Here is a 24,059-nt window from a genome sequence, read left to right as displayed (position 1 = left end):
CTACAAGGCAATAAAACAGGGAAGAAAAAAAACCCAACAAAACAACAAAAAACATTTCCTGTTACTGGAAAAACTTCTCTGTCCTGGCAGCAACCAGTGCTCAGGAATAAGTTACAACATTACAAACTGGTCAATCCCTCTGGTCAGAGCGATTGCTGCTCTTCAGCATCTCTGCCCATTTCACACACAAATATTGCTGTCGAGCCTGTGTAGCTCCATGCTTACAACCATATGCATCTTCCTGATCTTCACAATAAACCCAGGTGGTCTTTGTTCAGTCTTCTCTTTGGAAAAACCTCCAAGGAGGCGATGAGTGTGTGTAGTGTCACATGCATAGCCTCTAAGGCAAAATATTGCTCATAGTTAGTCCCACTACGAGGATGTCTTCTACGCAGAGCTCCTTAACAGGGCATTTTCCTAGATGAAATCAGTCCTAAAGATCAACAAGAGAGCTACGCACCAGTGCAGCCCTACAGAAGGCCTCCAAAATGAGAGCAGTACACCAGCCTTGCTGAACCTACAAAAATATCCTTAAATTCAATTACAGCTGTAGCCAGAACAAAGCCCTTAGAGACTAGTAAGTGAACCCAACTAACCCTCCTTCTTATTTCTCTCCTGACATGCTCTGCTACATCTTTCTTCAGAAACTTGAGTTCTGCAGACATGGGGCGCCAGACCATGAGGAATTACCCTGGCTTGATTGATTCAGTCATGACTTACGCCCAGAACTGCGTGGCTTCTAACCGACCTGATGATAAGGTACCAGATGCTCACCACAAGCTGTTTGCTAGAGTTCAGCCCTGTAGTTAATAATTTCAACTTTGGGAATATCTCTAAATCCCTTTCAAACAAGCACAAGAGGAGATTGGACTCTTTGTGGCTCCCAAATCCCAGTGCGATCTGTTGTAGGATTGCAAGTCCTCTGTGCTCTGGGCCTGAATTAGAGGTGGGTTTTACAATTTCCCTTTACCAAATACAGAGACAGAGCAAAATATTTTGGCTCCTGAGCCTCCAATATGCTTTCCTCCCTCCCCCTCCCACCCTGGGATTCTTCTAGCATCTTAACCTCCATCTCTTGCTCTTCCCACCACCACATCTCTTCATCCAGCAAGACTCAAGCACATAAGTCATGACATTCAACAAGAAGCCAAGGGGCTGGCATCTTTCTGACTGTCCCCTAACCGTGACTCTGATTGCTATGTGTAAACGGCACTTACCTTGGACAAAATAGTGTTTATAGCCACATTTTCAGGAGTTCAACACCTGTGATACTAGCCAGACACCCTGAAATCCTCAGTGCTCATCAAAGTACCAAAATTATTTCGAATGAGCTCAGGACTGAGAAAATCCTCTTTTGGGGACAGCTTTTGCAAGAAGACCAGTTTCAGCAGCACATGCTGAACACAGCTGTTTGGAAATATAATCACGTGTTTTGGGGTTGGTTACAGGTATCTATTTAGTGAAAATTCTTCCTTGCTCTTTACATTGGACACTGACATCCAGGTAAAAGAGGCTTAAAAACCTGTTCTTGGTAAAAAGTGTCCCCTAATCTGTAGCTTTGATTTGGATAAAGTCATTGAAAGTTGACTATGGCAGGAGGAAGACTTTCAAGATTTGGCATTTCATAGCGGTCAGTTTGATATAACCACCCTCTTCACTCTCTTTTCTTGTTTATTAACTTTTCTCTGGCAGTGGCACCTAACAAGGTTCACTGAGTCCGTTAGCTCACTGAGATCCACAATAGAGCATTTGGGCTATGTGGCCTTCAGTCTACTCTACCTCCTTATCTTCCTTCCCATCCATTGCTACCTTAAGCAGGGTCAGGAGCTTATGTGGTGTAACTACTAAAAAAGCTAATTATGGCATGGTATATGTCCTCTCTGTAGCTATAGCAGATGCTGCTCCATATTTTTTTGCCTAATGTGATTCTTGCATTTTTATTCTGGGGGTGATTTCAGTCTGTGGAGAATTGTATCTGCATCCTGCACAACCTCTCCTACCGCCTGGATGCTGAAGTTCCCAACAGATACACCCAGCTCAACCACATGGCCCGGAGCGTTTATATGGACAAAACTCTCACAGGCTGTTTCAACAGCAGGAGTGGTAAAATGGAGGTAAGATGTGCCACAGAGGGCTTGGAAATGTGATATTCAGCCCCAGGCAGGCGCTACAAGCGGAGAGCAGGATCTGAGCTGCCAGTTTCTCATCTCTTTGTAGAATGATGAGTATGGTGTCCCTCTTCCTGAGGAGGATTTTAAACCCAAAGGACCCAGCTGGCTCTACCACTCTGATGCCATCCGCACCTACCTGTCCCTGATGGATCAGAGCAAGAAGGATGCCACCCTGGAAGCTTGTGCTGGAGCTCTGCAGAACCTCACTGCGAGCCGAGGACTGGTAAGTGCTCCTCTCTCCGCATGCACGCAGCCAAACGTGTCAGTACTTTACAGTAATCAGAAAGGAAAATGTCCTCCTTAAACCTCAGGGCACTATTGCAAGTCTTTCCATGGTGGATGCTCCAGCAGAGGTATTTATTAATGACAAAAATAAGGCCTCATGGGGGGCTATAATCAGATTCCCGATGGTCTATCCCAGATCCATAGACTGGGTTTCCAGGTTTCCCCAGTCACTTGGTCATACTACCAGCATCTGCTGGTATTGTCACCCTCCCCCCAGGACACCAGTAAGGATGTGCCCAGATGTGCACATGTGGACAGATGTCATTAAAGGAGAGAGAAAGGATGTGTGTGCGCCACCGCCTGTGTGTGTTAAGTGGGAGGTGGCTCTAATAACAGGGTGGGTTCTGCTGTGGATTGTGGCTCGTCCTCACATCAGAGCTGCTTGTAAAATAGCTCTGACAGATGTCCTAACCCATAGGTATGGCAGTGTGGAGGTGACACAGCTGTGGGACACCGTGGGTATTACAGCAGCTAGGGCACGGCGAAGGACATGTCACGACAGCAGCTCTGCTGTGTCCAGTATTGCTGCCATGGGCATGTCCTCGCAGGCTGCGTTCACGTGAACAAACCTCGACTTGTCTGTTTGTGTCGAACTTCATCAATTCCAATTTAAATAAGATGGCTAGGGAGATAAAGAGATAATTATTTCATACGTAGGAAAGGCGTGTCACGTGTGTGAAGCGTTCCACCCAGAAACACGAAGTGACTCACTAAAGGAGTCTTCTCTGCTAGGACAGCATTACCCTGCCAGCTCTCATCTCCTGGGAGCTTTTGTTACAAGTCTTTCAATGTGAAATGCTTTGGGAACTTCTTTTTTTTTTCAGTTTAACTAAGCAGTGTCACTAACAATAAGGTGGAGAGAGGCTGTCATATAGACAGTATGGGTAGAGTATGGGTAGAACTGATCAGAGAAATGGGGCTGGAGCCATGTGTTCCATGGAAATGAAGAGCCTTTCAGCAATCAACATCATTACACAAGAATGTCTTTTGGGCAGGGGGGAAGAAAGCAAACAAACAAACAAGAACCAGCTCTGACAGTGCTGAAGCAATTTATTTCAGCCTTGTGGAACGGAATGGTTGGAATTTGACTGGATGTGTACAAGTGACTTCTACTTTCAAGGGTCTTATTTCAGCTCAGAGCTGGATTTGGGGTGGTTTGCTGAGTTTGTTGTCACCTGGAGGAAAGGGAAACTGGGGACAAGTTTACAGTTTACTATGATCCTTTAGTTCACAGAAGATGGCCCCAAATCTCTTCTCAGACTACACTTTACACATCCCAGTCCTGCTGGTTGAATCTGTAATGTGACATGTGTGCCTTCTGGAGCATGGGAGGGAAATTGGGTCTCAGCTCACTGGAAGAGGGTTGCCTTCCAGCCTGTTCCCTCCATTCCCGTGTCACTGTTGATGGGCATGAGTCACTGATGGTACGACAATCTCCAGCAGCCTTTCTGGTGGGGCATTAGCTGAGAAGTTCAGTTTAAACTCTAACAGTAGGAGGGCATTTACCAAGGGTTTGTGCTTCAGTGTCCATGAACACTCTTCTGCATTGGCTACATCCTCAGATCTTCTAGATTTGCATAAACAAACACAAGATCATTTACAATGAGTATTTTTGGTCTTCAGATCATTGTTTAAAGATATCCATTAGCTGTTCCTATTCCACCACAGTCTATTACTTGTGGCATGGCAGGGACATGCAAGGGCATTGTGAAGGGCAAGAGCAATGTGGACATGAAGGTAAAACTTCTCCAGATTTTGGGAATATCAGTTGGGTGAGCAACTGTCCCCACTCAGGCTCCAGAAAGAGGACAGAAGTATCAGTCATATCACAGAAGATGAGAGGCTGACTTTACAAATGTCTGTGGAGAAGAGGGGTAAATGACAAGTGGGATTATGGTAGCAGAAGAAGTTATTATACGGATGCTTATTTTATAGTGTAGTCATGTTTGTCTGGCCCTGTACATCATTCCACTTGTGTCCTCCTGGCATTAGAAGTCATGAGACATCTCTGTTCTGTCTCCTAGATGTCCAACGCAATGAGCCAATTGATTGGTTTGAAGGAAAAAGGTTTGCCGCGCATAGCACGGCTCCTCCAGTCCAACAGCTCTGAAGTTGTCCGGTCTGGGGCTTCTTTGCTGAGCAACATGTCCCGGCATCCTGTTCTCCACAAAACCATGGGTAAGTGATTTCCACCACAGTGGATTTCAGAACAATGTCTAGTTTCTAACTCTAATATCTGCCCGTTGTGCTTTGTAAACCCCATAACAGCACTTAGAGAAGCTCTGAAATTGGGCAAAACAATGTAATATCTTCTGGCCAAAAGGACAATGGCAGGTGGTATCTGCAGGCTTAATTAACAAAATGTGTGCTATCTCAAAGTCTCTACAAGCATGTGGTATGATTTATAGACAATGACAAATCTGCAGGATCATGAGGATGATAGTGTTTGGGAACTGAGTTAGACCTGACTACCCATGACCAATATCGTTGCCCTTCCAGAGGCCTGCAGCACTCATTTTGTCTCTGAAAATCAAGCGATGACTATTATGCCATTACTGCCCAACATTATTAGTGCCTCTTTCCAGAGATAACACCACATTCTTGCATTGAACAGTGCTAACACATATAGTATCATTCACTTGTGTTAGGTTTTATTTAAATGTTGATTGGAACATTCCACCTCTTTAGCTCACCAGGTGCTCCCAGATGTATCACGTCTCCTGTCATTCCAGTCTGGAAATACCAACAGCTATGGCGAGATCATGACATCAGCTTGTTACACTCTGAGGAACCTCATCATGTCCAACCCACACCTGGGAAAGTCTTACTTGACAAGCAACATGCTAAATAATGTAGTAAGCCTGTGCCGAAATGGGTGAGTTTGGGGCAGAAGGCATGGAGAGGGTCATGTGCAGACATTTTTGAGTCCATACACTCTGTGCAAAGCCAGATTAAACCCAGAGACTTCCCAACACCCTTCAGAGCTATAGTAAAGCATTATTCTTTCCCTGTGCTTGTAATTTGAGAGCCAAAAAAGTTCAAGCATGTTGGTAGACAGAAGTCCTCAGTTCTGGTTTCTTGGAAACAGCCGTGAGCCATGCAGGGTGAGATATGTAAAGGGGCCTCAGGAATTTTCTGGTTGAATTTTAAGAGATTCTGAAAAGAACTGAAGCGCCAACACCTTAAATCCTTTCAAAAATTTCAGCCCTCAAAACAGGGGATGTCAGTACACGTCCTGACTGCTTAGCACTTGGGCTTCCCACTCACAGCTTCCTGCAAACATGAAGGTCAGGTCTGAGATTCAAGACTCCTGATATACTGGGATTGTGCTTCGCTTTAATGTTCAGATTTGTTCATCTTTCTGTTGAAACATTCACCTCAAGTGGCAAAGATGCAGCTCTGATGACACATATATATATGTATTATAAGCACCTCCCCTGGTCTACTCACATATATTTTACAACAACTGAGCAATTTCACCATATTTTGGTCTGAGGTTTGGTGGTAGTAATTCTGTTCTGTTTGTTATCCACACTCCCTACAGCCCTGTGCAAAAGCTTGTCAACCCTTGCCATGTTCATTTATGTTCATTTCTGACCAAACTGGCATTAAACTTACATGATCTTTGATCATGTATTCTCCTTCCTAGACTTTCATCTCTCCTACCACCTGTCCTTGTTTTAAAATACCTTATACAAGTAACCTGTTGCTTTCTGTTGTGAAAAGACATTCCCATGCTTCCTTCATCATCCTTTGATAAGCCACTTACAATCTACCACTTGTTTCATGGCAGCAGAGACTCTCAGTCATCAGAAGGAGCCTCCTTGTTTAGTTTGGGCCTCAGCCAATGAACATCGGTCAGTCTGCTGCTTTTATATGCTTTCACTCTACAACAAGCCCAATTAACATGAAACCCAGCCCTCTTCATTGTATTGAATGGTATTTACTTCTGCCTAAAATCCCGCTTTGGATCACTCAGACTGGTCGTCAGCTAATTTACTACTTCAGCAAAGTGTTGCACAACTGGGGTAGTGCGTACCTTAATTGTCTTGACTGCTTTTTGTGATGAGCTTTGTTTGCAATGACTCACTAAACTGTGAGGAGAAACTCTGGAGATGTCTGCAGTGTGTTCCTCCTGTCTGTATCACAGATTCCTTCTGAGAAACTCCCCAGTTCTTACAATGTCCAAAACTTGAATGTTCCTTTTCCTCCATTATGTATTTCTGTCCCCAAAGATTTTTGTGCTGTTCAATTCTTATGAAAACATGACAATTTACTCTCAGCACTAATCTTACTTATTCAAGCCATATCATTTCAGACTGTTCCCATAGAGCAGATGTTAAATCTCCCCTCTAGTGAATAGGACACTTGCTAAGCCACAAATTAGCTAACTTTTTCCACATTCCTGTGTAGCCTGTGAAAATCAACAAGAAATTTTAGGGTGGGATTTGTCCAGTCCTACATCAGAAAGTGGTGCATCCTACACCACTCCCTGGTGGTAACAGATCCATCCCCTGTACTGGGGGCTGTTGCCTAGGTTGGATGCAGATCCCATGCTCCCCACACTGATGCTGACTGTGGTGAGGCCCACACTATCAACCTCCTCCTTCCCAGCACCACAGCCAGCAGAAACAGAGAACAGAGGAGGTCTCAGTGGTGACCAAATCACCATGGAGAGCTGCCAGTCAGAGAGGGACCTGGGGGTGTTGATTGACAGCCGGCTAAACATGAGCCAGCAGTGTGTCCAGGTGACCAAGAAGGCCAATGGCATCCTGGCTTGTATCAGCACTAGCGTGGCCAGCAGGGACAGGGAAGGGATCTTGCCCCTGGACTCGGCACTGGTAAGGCTGCACCTCAATTACTGTGTTCAGTTTTGGGCCCCTCACTCCAAAAAGGCCGTTGAATGACTCGAGCGTGTCCAGAGAAGGGCAACGGAGCTGGTGCAGGGTCTGGAGCACAGGTCTGATGGGGAGCGGCTGAGGGAACTGGGGGGGTTTAGTCTGGAGAAGAGGAGGCTGAGGGGAGACCTCATGGCCCTCTGCAACTCCCTGAAAGGAGGGTGCAGAGAGGGGGGAGGAGTCTCTTCAACCAAGTAATGAGTGATAGGACAAGAGGGAATGGCCTCAAGTTGCGCCAGGGAAGGTTTAGACTGGATATTAGGAAGCATTTCTTTACCGAACGGGTAGTCAGGCGTTGGAATGGGCTGCCCAGGGAGGTGGTGGAGTCCCCATCCCTGGAGGTATTTAAGAGTCGGGTTGACATAGCGCTTAGGGATCTGGTGTAGTTGAGAACTGTCAATGTTGGGATAATGGTTGGACTGGATGATCTTCAAGGTCTTTTCCAACCTAGACGATTCTGTGATTCTATGGAGAACACCATGCCGTGCTGCACCTTGTTAGTATTTGCAGAGTTTTCTCTGTTAATCTGCCTCAGTTTCCCTGTGGACACACTTCCCTCACCTCCAGCATTGGTGCTGGTTTGGTTGCTGTGTCTGCATAGTGCCTCCCTGGCACATGTTTCTTCTGCCACCCAACAAATCTTCACCCATTTTTCTGAACTGGTCTCTCATTGCAAATCATTAGTTTAACATGCTCAAACCATTTTGTATTCGTATTTCAGAATGGGCTTGCAGGTTACAGACAAGTAAGTTATGGATCTTTTCCTTACCCATGTTCTTCTCACATGCCAACCAACACTCCTCAAATCTGTGGTTTCTTTTTCTTGATGTTTCTTGTAGCTGTATTCTGAGTGAAAGGCATAAATGGTTTAGCAGTTTATCTGATAGCTGTGGTTTCTTCTCCTTCCTGGAGCATCCCAGTTAAATAATTGTCCCCATCTCCTGCATATATCCTCATCTATGACACAGGCTTTATAGTGATGATGGTGTTCATTCACTCTTTGTTATTTTTATTCCAAGTTATCAAAATATTGAGTATTACCTTCTTTTTTTGTTGGTGATTCTGAAAGTCAAGCTACTGTTACTGATTTATTGTGATGTCTGATGTCCTTTTCATCTTTCTTCTTCAACTATCTGAAAAATATTCTTCTGCTCAATTTCAAATGACATTATTTCACTAATAAAATTATCATTTTTCTCAATAATTCTACTGGCTGCACTAAAAGCTTTTGTCCAAGATCTCTTTCTGTAGTTTAGAGCATCAGATTTGCAGTTCAACTCAAAATTCCTTTATTACTGATTTATTTCAGTTTCTCCTTGTTCATTCACTTTTCACATCTTTTCTATTGTACAATTTAATTTTGCAGTTTAATTCTATCATAACATTTTACCAAAATTAATCTTTAAAAAACTCAGGTCTTTCCATGATTCTTTTCTGTGGAAGAGAGTTCTTCTCATCCACACACTCCCAATTTCTGATTTCTTCCAAAGATTTCACCTTATGACATCCTGAAGAAATCCTTCTTCCAGGAATTCCTTGACCAGTCCTGTGACATACGTCAGGTTCTTGATATTTTTGTCCTTTGAGGAAACACTGTTTTTCCCCAATATTTGATATGCATGTACAAAATCCTTGTCTTTTTTGCTGCCCTCGTGCTTCTCCCCCTGCCCCACCATCTCCTTCTGATGAGGTTCTTGTTTGTGTTTTGTTGAGTAAATAGTTTTTTGAATGACTGCTGCCACAACCACCAGTGGACATTTTCTTCGTTGTCTTTCCACAACTTTTTACAAATACTTCTATTTGTGAAAAACAGACTGTCCTTAAAATCAACTTTGATTTATTTTAAAGAAAATTTTTCCCCAAATCAACTGTCCTTGATATTCTACTCCATGTTATACACTTCTATAGTCACAGTATTCCCAGCACTTTTGTATAGGATATGATACTTTACATATTGAAGTTGTCATCACAGCTCCATCAGTTCATGCTTGACCTTTTTATACCTAAATAGTAGCAGTAGATGCTGTATGAAACAGAGTCAGTATCAATCCTTCAAATTAAGAGTGGAGAAATTCTTTTTTCCTTATTTGTAAATGGCTCAGAGACCAGATGCTGGTAATTTTTGTTTGAAAAGAAAAAAAATCTTTTGAGGTGTGCTCTGAAGACATAATGGCAAAAAGTCTGTATTTGTCATCATTAGAAGCAAATTATAAAAAAAAAAAAAAAAAGACAATTACTGTAGCTTAGAAAGAGAAAAACAGCATGAAACAACATATCCATGAAAGAGAGTGTCCAGGACATGCACTGACCATCTAATCATAGATACTTTTGGATTTATTTTTTTTTAATGGCTTTTCAGCTACAAACAAGATTTCAGCTACAAAATGTTTTTTTAAACATAGGCGTTCTGGTGACAGGACATAGGATGGTTATAATCAGAGAAGTGATTTTGCAATAACACCTAGTTCTTCTGTCCCAAAACATTGCTCCAGAATATCTGATTGTCTGCAGGTCCCCCAGTCCTCCACACAATACCAACGTGTATGAGCTGCACAAGCCTTTTGGAGTTTATGACCAATTTAAACTTGCTAACTTCTTTGGTAACCACTGCTGTATATGTTAGAGAAATGCCCCAAAATTTACTGAATGCAGTTACATTCCTGTCCTTTCACACTCAGAGTACAGTGCTTGCAGGTCTCAGATTCCTGATGACCCCTCACTGTCAGACCCATTTCTCATAGTCTGATGAGGACTATTTTGAGGACACAATGTTTTGTGAAACTGTGTCATACAGGGAGGGTCCTGAGTCTGGTCTCATACCTCTCCATCACCCTGGCTGAGACAGGCTGGGGCTGTTGCACTGAGCCCAGGTCAGGAGTCGCCCACAGACAGGACGAGGTCCAGAAGATCAGAGGCAGTGATAAGAACCAGCAAGGAGGCTTATATCTAGGTTGTTGTATGAAATGTTCCAAAATTATAAAAGGTACTGCTATGACTCACGGTTTCGGAGCTGTTACGTGAGCAAGTATCTATTAACTTGTGCTGAGTAAGGACTTATGGTTGCAGATGTTGTTATTACAAATGCTCCCATCTCCATCCTCACCGGGCAGCACGGAGCCTGTTCCTCTGCTGCCCTCCTGAGAGGTTTGCCCACACTGTCCCTACAGACTCCACCATTTCCTTTCTCTTTCACTCTCCCAAATTTCACACTCCAGAAACACTCCTTCAGCTCAGTTTAGTGCTCTTTTTTCCACTCAAATCCTTTTTTTCCACTCAAATCCTCCCCTCTTTTTCATTTGTCGTGTTCTGGTCCCAGAGGTTGTAACATAACATTGCTGAGAGAGTAAAGAAGGTTTTATTCACAGTCCTCCATCAAGTCTAGCCAGGCTCCCAGCTGGAGATGGGCTTATTTAAAGGCTGTCGGTAACGCATGTGAGTTGCTGCTCTGTGACCTGCCATAATTCACCAGGGTTGCTTTCATCTTCCCAGCTCCTGTCCAAAAGCAGCTGAAGCTGCTCGCCTCCTCCTGACAGATCTTTGGTCGAACAGGGAGCTCCAGAGTGTGCTCAAGCAGGTAAGGAAAATGCTTCTGCTTTATGGCTGACAAAAACAACCCTGGTCTTGACTCACTCGCTGCAGTTGGTGAGTTTGCAAAGGCCATGACTCAGCAGTGAGTACGGGCAGCGGTTGGGAGAAGCCTGGGGCACTGGGAGGACCACAGTGCTCCCCAGCACACGGGCACCCGCCTAAGATCCGAGCAAGAGGCAGCAAGTCGGAACCACAACTGCTGGGACTGACTTTAGGGACTAAGCGGATGGCGGCATGTCTGCGTTGGGCAGCTTGCACCCTGAGGATGATGCTAACTCAGGTGGGCTCTTCCATGACACAGCCACCTCACTCCTGGGGTTGACGCTGTTGTGTGTGCCCAGCACTGCTCTGTGCTGGGAACAGACCTGGACATTTCACACTAGCTTGGGAGATTCCAGTCCATCGTGTAGGATCAGCATGTCCCAACAGATCCCTGGCAAGGTTCCTCTTCTCTTTCCCCCCATTTTCTTCTGTGTCCATAAACCTACCCTGCGGTTACATCACCCCTACAGTTGGGGTAATCTTTTAAACCAAGAAGAGGAGTATCTAGGATTTGTTTTGCTCCCTGCAACAGAAACTGCGAAAGTGCAAAGCCAGACAGGGCGCTGAGCCAGCTTCCAGCTCCCAGTGGCTTTCTTTGAACAAGCTGGGTTTTTCCAACTCAACAGCAGCAGCACCTGCAGAGAGTAAAGGACCAAATTAAAGAGAAGGAGTAACATCCACAAAGGGGATTACCCTGGGGTCAGGAAGGTAGAGAGTACCTAAATATTGTTCTCATATTAACGGTTAGGGACTTTCTCCATAGGAGCTTGTGTAGCTTTGCGCCAGGTTCTGCTCAGGAGCCTGTGCCAACTCATTTTGATGTGACTGAGTCACTGCTGTGTTCACACAGATGTTCATTGCATAGGTATACAGCAGACCAGAAGGTTGGGAGTCTGCAAGGATATATGCATCATGCACATATCTTTGCTGTTTTTTCCAGGATGAGGAATACGATGAAATAATATTCATTGAAGGATTAAGTAAAGGTTTCCTCCAGTAAAGCTGGAGAAGTCCAGGATGAGATATAAGATGAAATAATATTCATTGAAGGATTTTTCCAGGATGAGGAATAAGATGAAATAATATTCATTGAAGGATTAAGTAAAGGTTTCCTCCAGTAAAGCTGGAGAAGTCCAGCTGTTGGCAAATGGAAAGCAATGCAAAGAGGATGAAGTCCATCAGTAAGGGCGAGGTATCGAAGGCACACAAAGGGAGGACAGAGGAGGTTGTCTGAGAATGAAGCGCACTTCTTAAGTGGAGCAGGAGGCTCTCTCATGGTAATAGATTGCTATCAGTTTTGAAATTGATATGCTTTTTCAGCAAGGATTTGATAAGAACATGATGGGATCTTTAGCTGGAACGACCTTCAGGACCCTCTCCTCCAGATTTTAGGAGCCTCTCCATGCACATTCAGGCTGCAGGTGAGAACGGGGCCCTCGTGTGTGGGGAAGGGGTGGTTTTGGGGACAAAGGAGTGGTGTGTGAGCCCCACGAGCTTTTGCTATTTTTAATCTCCCCTAAACTTGGTTTGTGAGATTTTCATCACAGAACTTAGACCAAACGGCAAAGCATTTGTTGTGATGAAAGGTCAGAAGCTTTGCGGTTCCTGGGTGCAGGTGTTGCCCACATACACAGCTGTGCATTTTAGACATGCTCAGCACAGCTGGACAGGCAAAGCTGCTGGACTTGACTATGCCTCATGTGTCTTTCTTACTTACTTTGCCGAACAACAACTGATTAATTGCATTTTGCCAAATTCTCTCAGGTCGGGCTTTTCACAGGCGTCTCTCTGACAATACTTTCATTCCTGAATTTTGAATAATGTTATCCAGATCAGTGTCAGTAACATGCAATTAATTCCAGCACGTGCTATGGCATTAACCATCACCCCTAGGGATTTTCTGAGCACTTAACAATCCACCTGTAAGCCTCGTGTCATAATTTGGAACTACAAGCTCTCCTCTGAAAAATCCCAATAGAGAAACCAGGTTAGAGAAATCATTGGCAGAATTTTCAGGGCATTGTTATGGCTTTTTATTCAGTGTGAAATGAGGATTGACTCTGTGAGGTACTTTTGATTTATAATTCCCACTGAAGGGAAAAGCTTTAAGCACTTTTCAAATATCAGATGTCTGATGGGGATTGAGATTATCCAGAATTAATAATTTGCTCGCTTCCCCAACATCAAACTAAGCACAGCCCTGATGTAAGAGAAAATGGTACCAAAGCCCATTTCTTTCCTCTGCCCAGTTGCAGATTTTACTTTTTGGTCTGTTGGGATGTTTCCACCGAGACTTAGAGGAGCATGGAATGCTAGGTGAGAAAGCTATGGGCAGTACAGAAACCTGGAACAGGCCAAGAAAAAAGATTAAAAGTTGGTTTTGAATGTAATGAAAAGATTTCTTGAATGCTTTAATTACCTGGGGATTTGGTTTTCCTTTGTTTTTCTCCATTTCAGAATTTGGAACTGGTTCATGTCCAGGAAGACAACCCTTTCACAATTACTTAAGATGTTAAAGATGTAGAGTGTTTCTGAGTTTAACTCAACTGTAAAGCAAACTTAACATATGGATTTCATGTGGATGATATTGATATTTTTAAGCATTTTCTTCTTTTTAGGGGGAGAAGGGACTTTTATTGAGGTTATACTTTCTTGATGTCAATAATTATTTTTTTTTGCAAAGAGTGTGTCTGTGTAACTATGTATGTGTCACTGTGTATGTGTGCATGTGGGCAACATACGTGCGCACGCACACGTGGTGAGTAGGATCTTCCTACAGGCTTAGTCCCCTGCCTTCCACCAAAAGTCGGTGTGAGTTGTGCAGTTTAACCCCCTTGCAGAGTTTTGTCCAATTCCACCTGATCCATGCACCAAATACTGCCACACTAAAAACTTGTCACAACCTATTTTTACCCACAAGTATAAAAATTGCCAATTTTAGGTTGAGTCCCCCCATTGCACATGGCCATTATAAACAGATACACACCACAATACTCTTCTTTACAAAGGCTGGTTATTCCTAATGTTTATAAACACGGGCTTCTTTTCTGCTTAGGAATTTTTCTCCAATGAGTTCTTATAGTTATTAGTATTTTCTTTCCTGTCACGTGAACTCTTTATCTCAAGAAGCAAATTGACGTCTGCAAACTGTCTCCCGGGTCTCAGTAACCCTTCTCTGAAGCTATATGTGAGGGGACAATTGCAACACATCTGCAGAGCAAGAATATTACCGGATCCCAAACCATTCTGAGCGCCAGAACAACTCAATCTCGTGACTGTACCTGGACAAATGTGGCATTTGAGAAGCTGAGCTGGAGACAGGCAAAGTGTTTTTCCCCTGGGATCACTGACTGCCACACAGGACTGAAAAAGTGAGGGATGTGGCCTTTTTTAATCACATTTTGTTTTTATTGATCAATGTAAAGAAATAGTATTAACATGCAAAGGAATGTAAGCACTTGTGTGAAGTCAGGTTTGGAAATACTTTATTTCTCGGGATCTTTAATTATATGAATCACCCCGTGATGCTAAGGCTGCTGAGATCATTTTAGGGCAACCCACTTCTTACAACAGTAACTGTGTAATGAAAGAGGCTGATCTCCTCTCTCCAGAAGAAAAATATCTTCTACCTGTCCGCCAAGGGGATGCGGCTCAGATCCACAGGGAAAGGACCAGCTGAGGATGCATTTGCTGGCTATCCCACACACATGGTTATTGCTTCTTCAAACAGTGCAGGGGCACAGGACCCCATTTTGCAAATACCAGGGGTGCAGGAGGTGCTTGGGAAGGACAAATGATGAGTCAGGAAAGGGAAAAACAGTCTCATTTTTTGCAAGTGTCAGACTTCTAAATTGGTGGAAATCAGCGTGTCCCCATTCACTTCACAGAAATGGGGTGATTCATGCCCACTAAAGAACCGTCCATGAAGTTCAGATTCTCTCTAACATATCTCTACAGCTAAGAAACACGGCGGCACTTGTTCATCCCCCGTTTAGACTATAGGGAGCGTGTGTCCACAGAGGGAGATCATTTTCCAGCTGTTTTTTCTCTTGGACTACAAAGGGTGACTTAATCTTGTGCACTTTAATGAGCAGCAACTATTTGCTTGCCTTCACCCACGTTCAGTCGAGAGCTTTCTGCACTGAGCTCCCAGCCAAATGAGGGAGAAAAAAAGCACCTTTGAAGTGGAGAGCTAGAACCAGGAGAATCCAGTAGGACAGTTTCAGGAGTATTTGAACAGCAGCAAAGGAGCCCCAGCCCATGGGCATGCCCTTGCCATACCTGCCAGCTGTTCCCTAGCTGGATCTATATTCTCATATGCACGGTTCAAAGTGTTTTTGGCAGGACCCAAGACCATGATTGTCCAAAATGGTTGCAGCATCCACAGGCAGGATTGTTACAGTTTTGGTGTGAAAGTATGTTGCCTGCAATTTTGCATTCAGATTTGTTCCTGTAATTACACGTTAGACAGAAGTCCTGGGAGCTAATGTTTTTCTCTGTAAAATTAATTGGGGAAACCTAACTACAAAATGTAATGATGGAATATTGAGGAAATTCATTCTAATTGGCTGTTATTTAGGCTTTATTTTAAAACACTCTGCTGCTTTCACTGGTAATGCAGTTTACTGAATCATTGTATATGGCACAAAGAGCTGTAGCTATATAATCATTATCTCACAATTAAATTTACAAGTACTGGAGTTTTCATTAGTAAGTATTAGACTCAAAGAGACAGATACAACATTCACATAAATTTTGTTGAGTACAAAAGTTGTTTTTCCAAAGCTAATAAAATGATAAAAATAAAATCTATCTCCATCCTCAGAAATCTTCAAAACATGACTGGGCACAGCCCTGAGCAATCTCATCTGGCTTTGACACTGTCCCTGCTTTCAGCTGGGCAGACCAGAGAGGTTCCTTCCAATATAATTCTTTTTATGATGCTATATGTTACTGCTTTCATACCTCAAAATATAGCTAACTCAAGAGAGCAGTGGGCTGTGTGAATTGTAACCACTCTGCCACCCCAGGGCTATTTTGCAGCTATTTCTTCCCCAGGAAATTCTCTGACACTCAACTCTATTTTCCTCTCAGTCTCTTTTTTTAAAATCTGGACTACAGACTCAACCCAAGTCAGTGAAGTGACACTGATGCTCAGTTGTGAGAAGAGAAAGGAAAATCAGACTTATCAGAGTAACCGGTGTTGCTCATAACCACCAGTTTCAGGAGCTCAGTGAGGTTCTCTCCATCATGGATGCTGTTTTCACCTCCAACACTCTTTTTTTTTTTTTTTTAATTCTAGGGAGGTATTGTTTCTTAAAGACATGGGTTTAACTGTGATATCCTGTTTGATGAGCTGTTTTCCTGTTTCTGTCTTCTTTAAGAGCCAAGGTAGGGTGTACCCCCAATGACAGGGACAAGGGCAGGTCTACAGCACGTAACACGTGCCCTGAGTCGTAGTGATGGAGAACTACTGAGAAGGGAAGGACCATAGTTAGCAGCACCTTTAGCTCTGTTGGAGCAGAAATAAGAGCAGTTGGGGCCTGATTTGTGCGCAGGACACACAACCATGTAAATAAATACCATATTTGTTTGTCCTGGGCTTAGCAGAGCTTTTTGGTCTATTTTCTCATAAATGCTTTGTTTGTTTTGTGTATGTACAATCCAACCCACCCCAGCATTTCAGAAGCCTCATGGACGAGTAGAAGGCAGTAGGCAGTTTTATTCCTTTCTGACCACACACCAGTTTGAGACCAACTTAGCCTACCAGTCCATAGCTATACAGTGTATTCTGTAAGATATAGGTATGTGAGAATAATGTATCAGAGTTTTGTTTTGGCTGTACTGTATGTATTTGCTTCATTGGAAAAGCTGAAATCAATAAAAATTGCTGGAATTTCTTCAAGCTTCCCATTCTGGATGGTTTTATTTTGGCTGACTAGCCAGTCTTAGGAAAGAATAGAGCATCTGTTTGAAAGGTTTGTAGAAGCCTGTTACCCTGCAGCAGTGACTAGTCTGGACTGCTCTGCCTTATGCCAATATGAGTAATGAAGTTGTAAATCCCATTTCCTCCACCATTACATCCTTGGCGAGCCTCAGTGGGTTTCTCTCCCATGAGCTTCTACAGGCACCACTGCAGTCCATGAAAAATTTAATTATCAATATCATCGTTTGTGTCACTGCTCTATGGATCCAAAGCCTGTTGTAGGAAAAAACCCCACACCTTAGTTTCTTCTGAACCCGGCTCATATGAGCTGTGTTTGAAGCTCCTTAGGTCTTATATTTAAAATGTGTAACAAGTTGATCCTCCCAGTTTCTTTGGTCCAGGCTGGAAAGTCCCAGCTCACAGACCAGTTCCTCAGACAGACCCATCAGCTTGTCACATGCATTAACCTCTGAACCTTTTCCAATTAAACTGTTTCCTTTCTGAGACAAGGAGACCGGAACAACATACTGTATGCAAAGGGTGAGTAAACCATGGGTTCATGTAGGGATATCACAGCCACCTTTCTGTTCTCTTCTCCTTCCCTAACGATTCCTGACGTTCCCCTTGGTTTCTGCAGCTCTGTTGTGTGTTGAGCTGTCACTGAGATGGGCTGTCCATCATAGAGTTCCCTTCAAGTGGTCATGGTCATCTCCAAGACCATCATTTATATGTGAAGATAAGATTATTTCACCCCGTGTGTATCACTTAACATTTCTCTATGCTAATGTTTGTCTGTCATTTATCACCTTTTCCTTACTGGTTTATAGTCCCCCAAAATTTCATATACAGACATAACCTTCAGTCCTCAGGTATGCAATGATGTGGGTTTCCCTGTATCAGGTATAGAATGTTGTAGAAATCTTCTCACATTTCTCACAGGCTTCACAGAAAAAGTAAATACGTGATCTTTCCTGTTGCTCTCCTTTCTGAGTACTCCTTTCACCCCTGATACTTATTGGCCCTCCAGACTCCGTGGCAGGCACTCATATATTTGAAGATGCTCTTGCTATTTATGGCTTATTCTCCTGACTTCAGCTAGTTGTTCCTTCATCTCCTTTTTGACAAATTTAGTATGATTTATGTTGAACCTGGCACAGGTTATGAAGTCTTTACTATTTTGGTCTTCAGCTATTTGAAAGACACCATCTGATAACCTCCCTCTTCTGCTTCCTAACCAGGCCAGCTCCCTTCTGCCCTTCCTCAAGGATTTCTTAACTGGTGGGATGTGCTGGGATTCTGCTTCAATATGATAAGAACAGCCCACATTGCCTGGAAAGTTTAATTCTCCCTTTCATTTTCCCTTAACAGGCATCATCCTTTAAGTTCCCCTGTCGGAAGATGAGTACATGGTGGAGGATATTTAGGCTTTCATTAGAATCATAGAATCATAGAATGGTTTGGATTAGAAAACCAAACCACTGGTTTGGGACTTTATAGACCATCTGGTTCCAACCCCCCTGCCACGGGCAGGGACACCTTCCACTAGCCCAGGTTGCCCAAAGCCCCATCCAACTTGGCCTTGAACCCTTCCAGGGAGGGGGCAGCCACAGCTTCTCTGGGCAACCTGTGCCAGGGCCTCACCACCCTCACAGGGAAGAATTTCTTCCTTAGATCTAATCTAAATCTGCCCTCTTTCAGTTTAAAGCCATCACCCCTCATCCTCCTACTACTTGCCCTTGTAAAAAGTCCCTCCCCAACTTTCCTGTAGCCCCTTTAAGTCCTGGGAGGCCGCTCTAAGGTTTCCCTGGAGTCTTCTCTTCTCCAGCTGAACCCCCCAAACTCTCTCAGCCTGTCCTCACAGGGGAGGTGCTCCAGCCCCCTGATCATCTTCATGGCTTCCTCTGGCCCTGCTTGAGCAGATCCATGTCATTCTGATGTTGGGGGGCCCAGAGCTGGACACAGCACTTCAGGAGGGTCTCACAAGAGCGGAGCAGAGGGGGAGAATCCCCTCCCTTGACCTGCTGGCCACATTTCTGATGCAGCCCAGCATACAGTTGGCTTTCTGGGCTGTGAGTGCATATTGCTGGCTCACAGTCAGTTTTTCATCTACCCCTAAGTCTTTCTCCACTGGACTGCTCTCCATCCACTCATCGCCCAGCCTGTATTTGTGCTTGGGATTGTCCCAACTCAGGGGCAGGACCTTGCACTTGGCTTTGTTCAACTTCATGAGGTTCACACAGCCCCACCTCTCCAGTCTGTCCAGGTCCCTCTGGATGACATCCCTTCCCTCCAGCGTGTCAACTGCACCACACAGCTCGGTGCTGTTGGAAAACCTGCTGAGGGTGCCTCAATCCCACTGTCTGCATCACCAACAAAGATGTTGAACAGCACCGGTTCCAACACCAACCCCTGAGGATGCCACTCATCACCGCTCTCCACTCAGACATCAAACCATTGACTGCAACTCTGAGTGTGACCATCCAGCCAATTCCTCATCCACCGAATGGTCCATCTGTCAAATCCACGTCTCTCCAATTTAGAGACAAGTATGTTGTGCGGGACAGTGTCAAATGTTTTGCATAAGTCCAGGTAGATGACATCAGTTGCTCTTCCCTTATCCACCAACACTGTAACCCAATCGTAGAAGGCCACCAAATTTGTCAGGGATGATTTGCCCTTAATGAAGCCATGTTGGCTGTCACCAATCCCCTCCTTATTTTCCATGTGCCCTAGCAGAGTTTTTAGGAGGATCCACTCCATGATCTTGCCAGGCACAGAGGTGAGACTGATTGGCCTGTAGTTCCCTGACTCTTCGTTTTTTCTCCTTTTTAGAAGTGGGGGTTTTGTTTCCCCTTTTCCAGTCAGTAGGAACTGGACTGCCACAACTTCTCCAATATGATGGATAGCGGCTTAACCACTTCATCTGTCAGTTCCCTCAGGACCTGCAGATGCATCTCATCAGGTCCCATGGACTTGCACACTTTCAGGTTCCTTAGATGTTCTTGAACCTGACCTTCTCCTACAGTGGGGGGTTCTTCATTCTCCCAGTCCCTGCCTTCGTCTTCTGCAACTTGTGTGGTGTGGCTGGAGAAATTGCTGGTGAAGACTGAGGCAAATAAGTTATTGAATACCCATCCTTTTCCATATCCCAGGTGACCAGGTCTCCTGTTTCCTTCTAGAGAGGGCCCACATTTTCCCTAGTCTTCTTTTTATCACCGACATAGCTATAGAAGCTTTTTTTTGCCCTTGATGTCCCCTATCAGATTTAATTTTATCAGGTCTTTAGCTTTCTGAACCTGATCCCTGACTGCTCGGACAGTTTCTATGTATTCCTCCCGACTACCTGTCCTTGCTTCCACCCTCTGTATGCTTCCTTTTTATGTTTGAATTTTTCCAGAAGCTCTTGTCCATCGATGCAAATCTCCTGGTGTTTTTGCCTGGTTGTTTCTTTGTCAGGTTGCATCACTCCTGAGCTTGGAGGAGGTGACCCTTGAATATTAACCAGCTTTCTTGGGCCCCTCTTCCCTCCAGGGCTTTATCCCATGTTACTCTGCCAGGCAGATCCCTGAAGATCCCAAAGTCTGTTCTCCTGAGGTCCAGGGTAGTGAGATTGCTGCACACCCTCCTTGCTGCACTAAGGATCTTGAACTCCACCATTTCATGGTCACTGCAGCCAAGGCTGCCCTTGAGCTTCACACTCCCCATCAACCCCTCCTTGTTGGTGAGAACAAGGTCCCCTCCTTGTTGGCTCCTCTATCACTTGGAGAAGGAAATTATCAGCAAGACATTCCAGGAACCTCCTGGATTCCTTGTTCCCTGCTGCGTTGTCCCTCCAACAGATATCAGGGTGGTTGAAGTTCCCCATGAGGACCAGAGCTTGTGAACGTGAGGCTGCTCCTATCTGTCTATAGATGGCCTCATCTGCTCAGTCTTCCTGGTCAGATGGCCTATAGCAGACCCCCACTGTAACATCTCCTGTCCCTGCCCTCCTTTTAATCCTGACCCATAAGCTCCCAGTCGGCTCCTCACCCATCCCCAGGTAGAGCTCCATACACTCTAGCTGCTCATTGACATAGGGGGTCACCCCACCACTCCTCATGTCCCCTGCATGTCCTCCCTAAAGAGCCTGTATCCTTCCATTGCAACACTCCAGTCATCCCACCATGGAGCCATCCCACCATGTCTCCATGCCAATAAGATTGTAGCCCTGCAGGTGTGTGCAAGCCTCTAACTCCTCTTGTTTATGCCCCATGCTATGTGCATTTGCATAGAGACATTTAAGCTGGACCACTGCTGAAGGTGACTTAATGGCTGAAGTGGCTGGAACACCTTTGTGCTGCTCTTCAGTTGCTCTTCTGCTGACCTGTGATCCCTCTCCAGGCTCTGGGCATCTATTGCTGGCACTAACATCAAGATGGTAGGAGTGGGATGGATTGAGGCTCCTCTCCCCTGGCAACTTTAGTTTAAAGCCCTCTTCACCAGCTTGTCAAGTCTATGACCGAAGATGTTCTTCCCAAAGTATCTTTCTTGTTGATGCAGATGTTGATGGTACGGAGAAGCTCTATAAATGTCAGATTTGAGGCCAAACTTTTCATGTTAATCAGGATCAAATTTAAGGCTGCATCTGCTTTGGGGACTTCCCAGCCTGCTCCATGAAATTGTTGACAGCATCTAAGAATTTGGTCTCTGCATCACACCCTGCAGTAACTTAAGCCCAGCCTACACAAGGATAGCTGAAGTGCAGGATGTACAAAAGACTTTGTACTTCCAGTACTGGGGAACACTGCAGAGTACAAACACTGGTGGCAGACTTACAAAAGAAATAAGGAAACAGCATCTTCTTGATCTCCTTCAGAAGAAGGCTCTTCAAAGAAGAAACCTGGCAAAGGGCAATGTGATCTCAGTTACACGGTGTTTACACAAGGCAAGGCTGAGAAATAATCCTTACCTCTACAGGTATCTTATGGAAAGAGGATTCACAGCCTATCAGACAGGTTTGGCACAGCCTGTGAATCTGTACATGGGAAAGGGACAGGCGTCGCTCCATGTCATATTTCTCAGAGCTCCTTTCCAGGAGCATCCTCTGCTGCTCTGTTGAGATTTTTGAAAGGTGGGCAAGCACTAAAGGATTAAGCACAAAGACAAAGCACCCAAACCCAAACATCTTAAGCAGTTTTGGGTAGAACGTATACAGCAGCACTTCAAAACCTAAATTGCTTTGGCAACCGTGATCAGTCCTTACTTCAGCTGCTTCTAGGTCACAGTGCAGCAGGCATATTTGCAACTGGTTTTGAATGCAGTACCTAAGTAATTGTCTTATAAAAGTCCATTAAGGAGCAGTGTATCCAGAATGTCTTGGGAGGATTAAATATTGATATCACATACATTCTGGTGATGCCCATTCTGCAGCTTCTGAAGGCACAAATCACATCTGAAGGCACATCTAAGAAAAGTCGTATAAATTATAGGTTAGAAGAGGAAATTGTGTTTTACTGAGTTTAGCATAGATGCAGAGTATCTAAAATTAATGCAGATGAGTCCTACCTCTATATTCTTGAGCAGGCTCTCTGGACACTGAAAAAGGACGGGATGTGTCAAGGTAGCTCTCAGCACATGCCTCCAATTTGGAAACTAAGGGTTGCTCAGCAATAGGGCCAATACATGACTACATGCTTGGATCCATTTGCAGGATGTAAAATGAATACCAAGAAACCGGTAGGTCTTTTTATTTTGAGATCCATATCCTATGTAGGAACACATAAGAAAAGTCCATTTTTGGACAAGGCAGTCTGTAGACACACACAAAGACCACAGGGCAGTTTGCAAGGAAAAGACAACTGAGGTGCTCCTTGTGTGATTTAGATGTGATGAAAAATGCATCACCTCTAGAGGCTGGGTCAGAGATTGGAGACTTCTGTGAGAGCAGATAGTCATGGATGCACTGATTTAGCTCAAATGCATTGGTATTGCAGCAGGATTCAAGGGAAAAAAAATGGGTGCTGCAGGGTGCACTCCTCCAAACCAGAGCAAGCAGTAAGTCATTGGAAATCCGTTAGGAAACAGGTCCTAACAGCTCTCAAATAATGCATGGGACTCCACCAGAAAAGCCTTATCCCACCAGCAAAGCAGCCCCCAGTATAACCCCCTCTCCCATCCCACAGTGCAACTTTTGAGTCCCTTTTGATTTCAGAGCAGACCCCACTCCCCATTTTCAGCTCCATGGGATACCTTCCCCACAGATCCCAGGCATGCCCAGAAATACCTGACTTCCCCAGGCCACACCCCAGAGGATCATCACTTCCCAGCCAAGATCAGTTCCCAGTTTCACAGCACAGAGACCACATTGCACTGAGCAGGGCATCTCTAGGAAACACCAAGCCCAAGCCACATAACGCAACAGCATCAACGACCCCACAATACCAACATCTCCTGCTGGGACATACTCACTCAGCAAAGTTCCTCTATCTCAGTTTCCCACATGCTGGGTGAGCTCACGCCAAGCAGAGGCACTGCTGTGGCATCCCAAGCCCCACAGACACCTTAGGAGTGCCATGGTCCCACATGGCACACTGCTGGAGGACTGGTGGCAGCCCATTCCAGAAAGCCCTGCCCCGTAAAAGCAAGGCATATGCAGAAGAGCTTCACTACATGCATGGCACCTGCAGCCCATAGCCCCCACAGCACTTGTGCGCCCACACCCCAAGGCATCTCCACCGCAGGAGCTGGGGGCCTGGGTCAGGAGAAAGCACAAGTCCCGTGTGTGGCACAGTGATTCATTCCCTAGTTACCTTCCCCGTAACGTGCATGACTTTGTGCTCCTGTTGTATAACCCTCATTTGTATCTCTCCCACAGTTATGTGTCCTTGCAGATTTAAGCTTGCTGAGCATAGAAGGTGTTACTTATCCAAGACTGTGCTTGGCCCCTTTTTTGGTGTTCTCTAAGCTTGCCTTTGTCTCCTGAAAGCCTTTTGAAGGACTCCTATGAGGCAACCCAAACACAGAGCCATGTCCCTTTCTAACACCAGGAGATCTCTCCTTTGCACTGCTGGGATGTGGGCAATGTTACAGCTCTACCTAAGCCTTTACAGTATCTTCTTCTCCATCAGCGTGGGTGGAGTAGTGACATCCAAAGCAACATTTCCTGGATTA

The 24,059-nt window shown here is 44.7% G+C and overlaps 1 protein-coding gene across 1 annotated transcript in view; it reads left to right on the top strand.

The window, feature by feature from the left end:
* The window catches only part of PKP1 (plakophilin 1), a 42,422-nt gene extending 30,046 nt beyond the window's left edge, over positions 1 to 12,376 (top strand). The window contains exons 7-13 of the mRNA XM_074850301.1: positions 645 to 759; positions 1,959 to 2,114; positions 2,218 to 2,394; positions 4,481 to 4,634; positions 5,145 to 5,331; positions 10,844 to 10,928; positions 12,305 to 12,376. Of these exons, the coding sequence (XP_074706402.1) occupies positions 645 to 759; positions 1,959 to 2,114; positions 2,218 to 2,394; positions 4,481 to 4,634; positions 5,145 to 5,331; positions 10,844 to 10,928; positions 12,305 to 12,376 (946 nt within the window). The remainder of the gene's footprint in view (positions 1 to 644; positions 760 to 1,958; positions 2,115 to 2,217; positions 2,395 to 4,480; positions 4,635 to 5,144; positions 5,332 to 10,843; positions 10,929 to 12,304) is intronic.
* The last annotated feature ends 11,683 nt before the right edge of the window (positions 12,377 to 24,059 follow it).

Source organism: Strix aluco, chromosome 25 (genome assembly GCF_031877795.1).
Source record: "Strix aluco isolate bStrAlu1 chromosome 25, bStrAlu1.hap1, whole genome shotgun sequence".
Classification (NCBI taxonomy): domain Eukaryota; kingdom Metazoa; phylum Chordata; class Aves; order Strigiformes; family Strigidae; genus Strix; species Strix aluco.
Note: the sequence above shows the minus strand (reverse complement) of the source record. Positions and strands in the feature narration are given on the sequence as shown.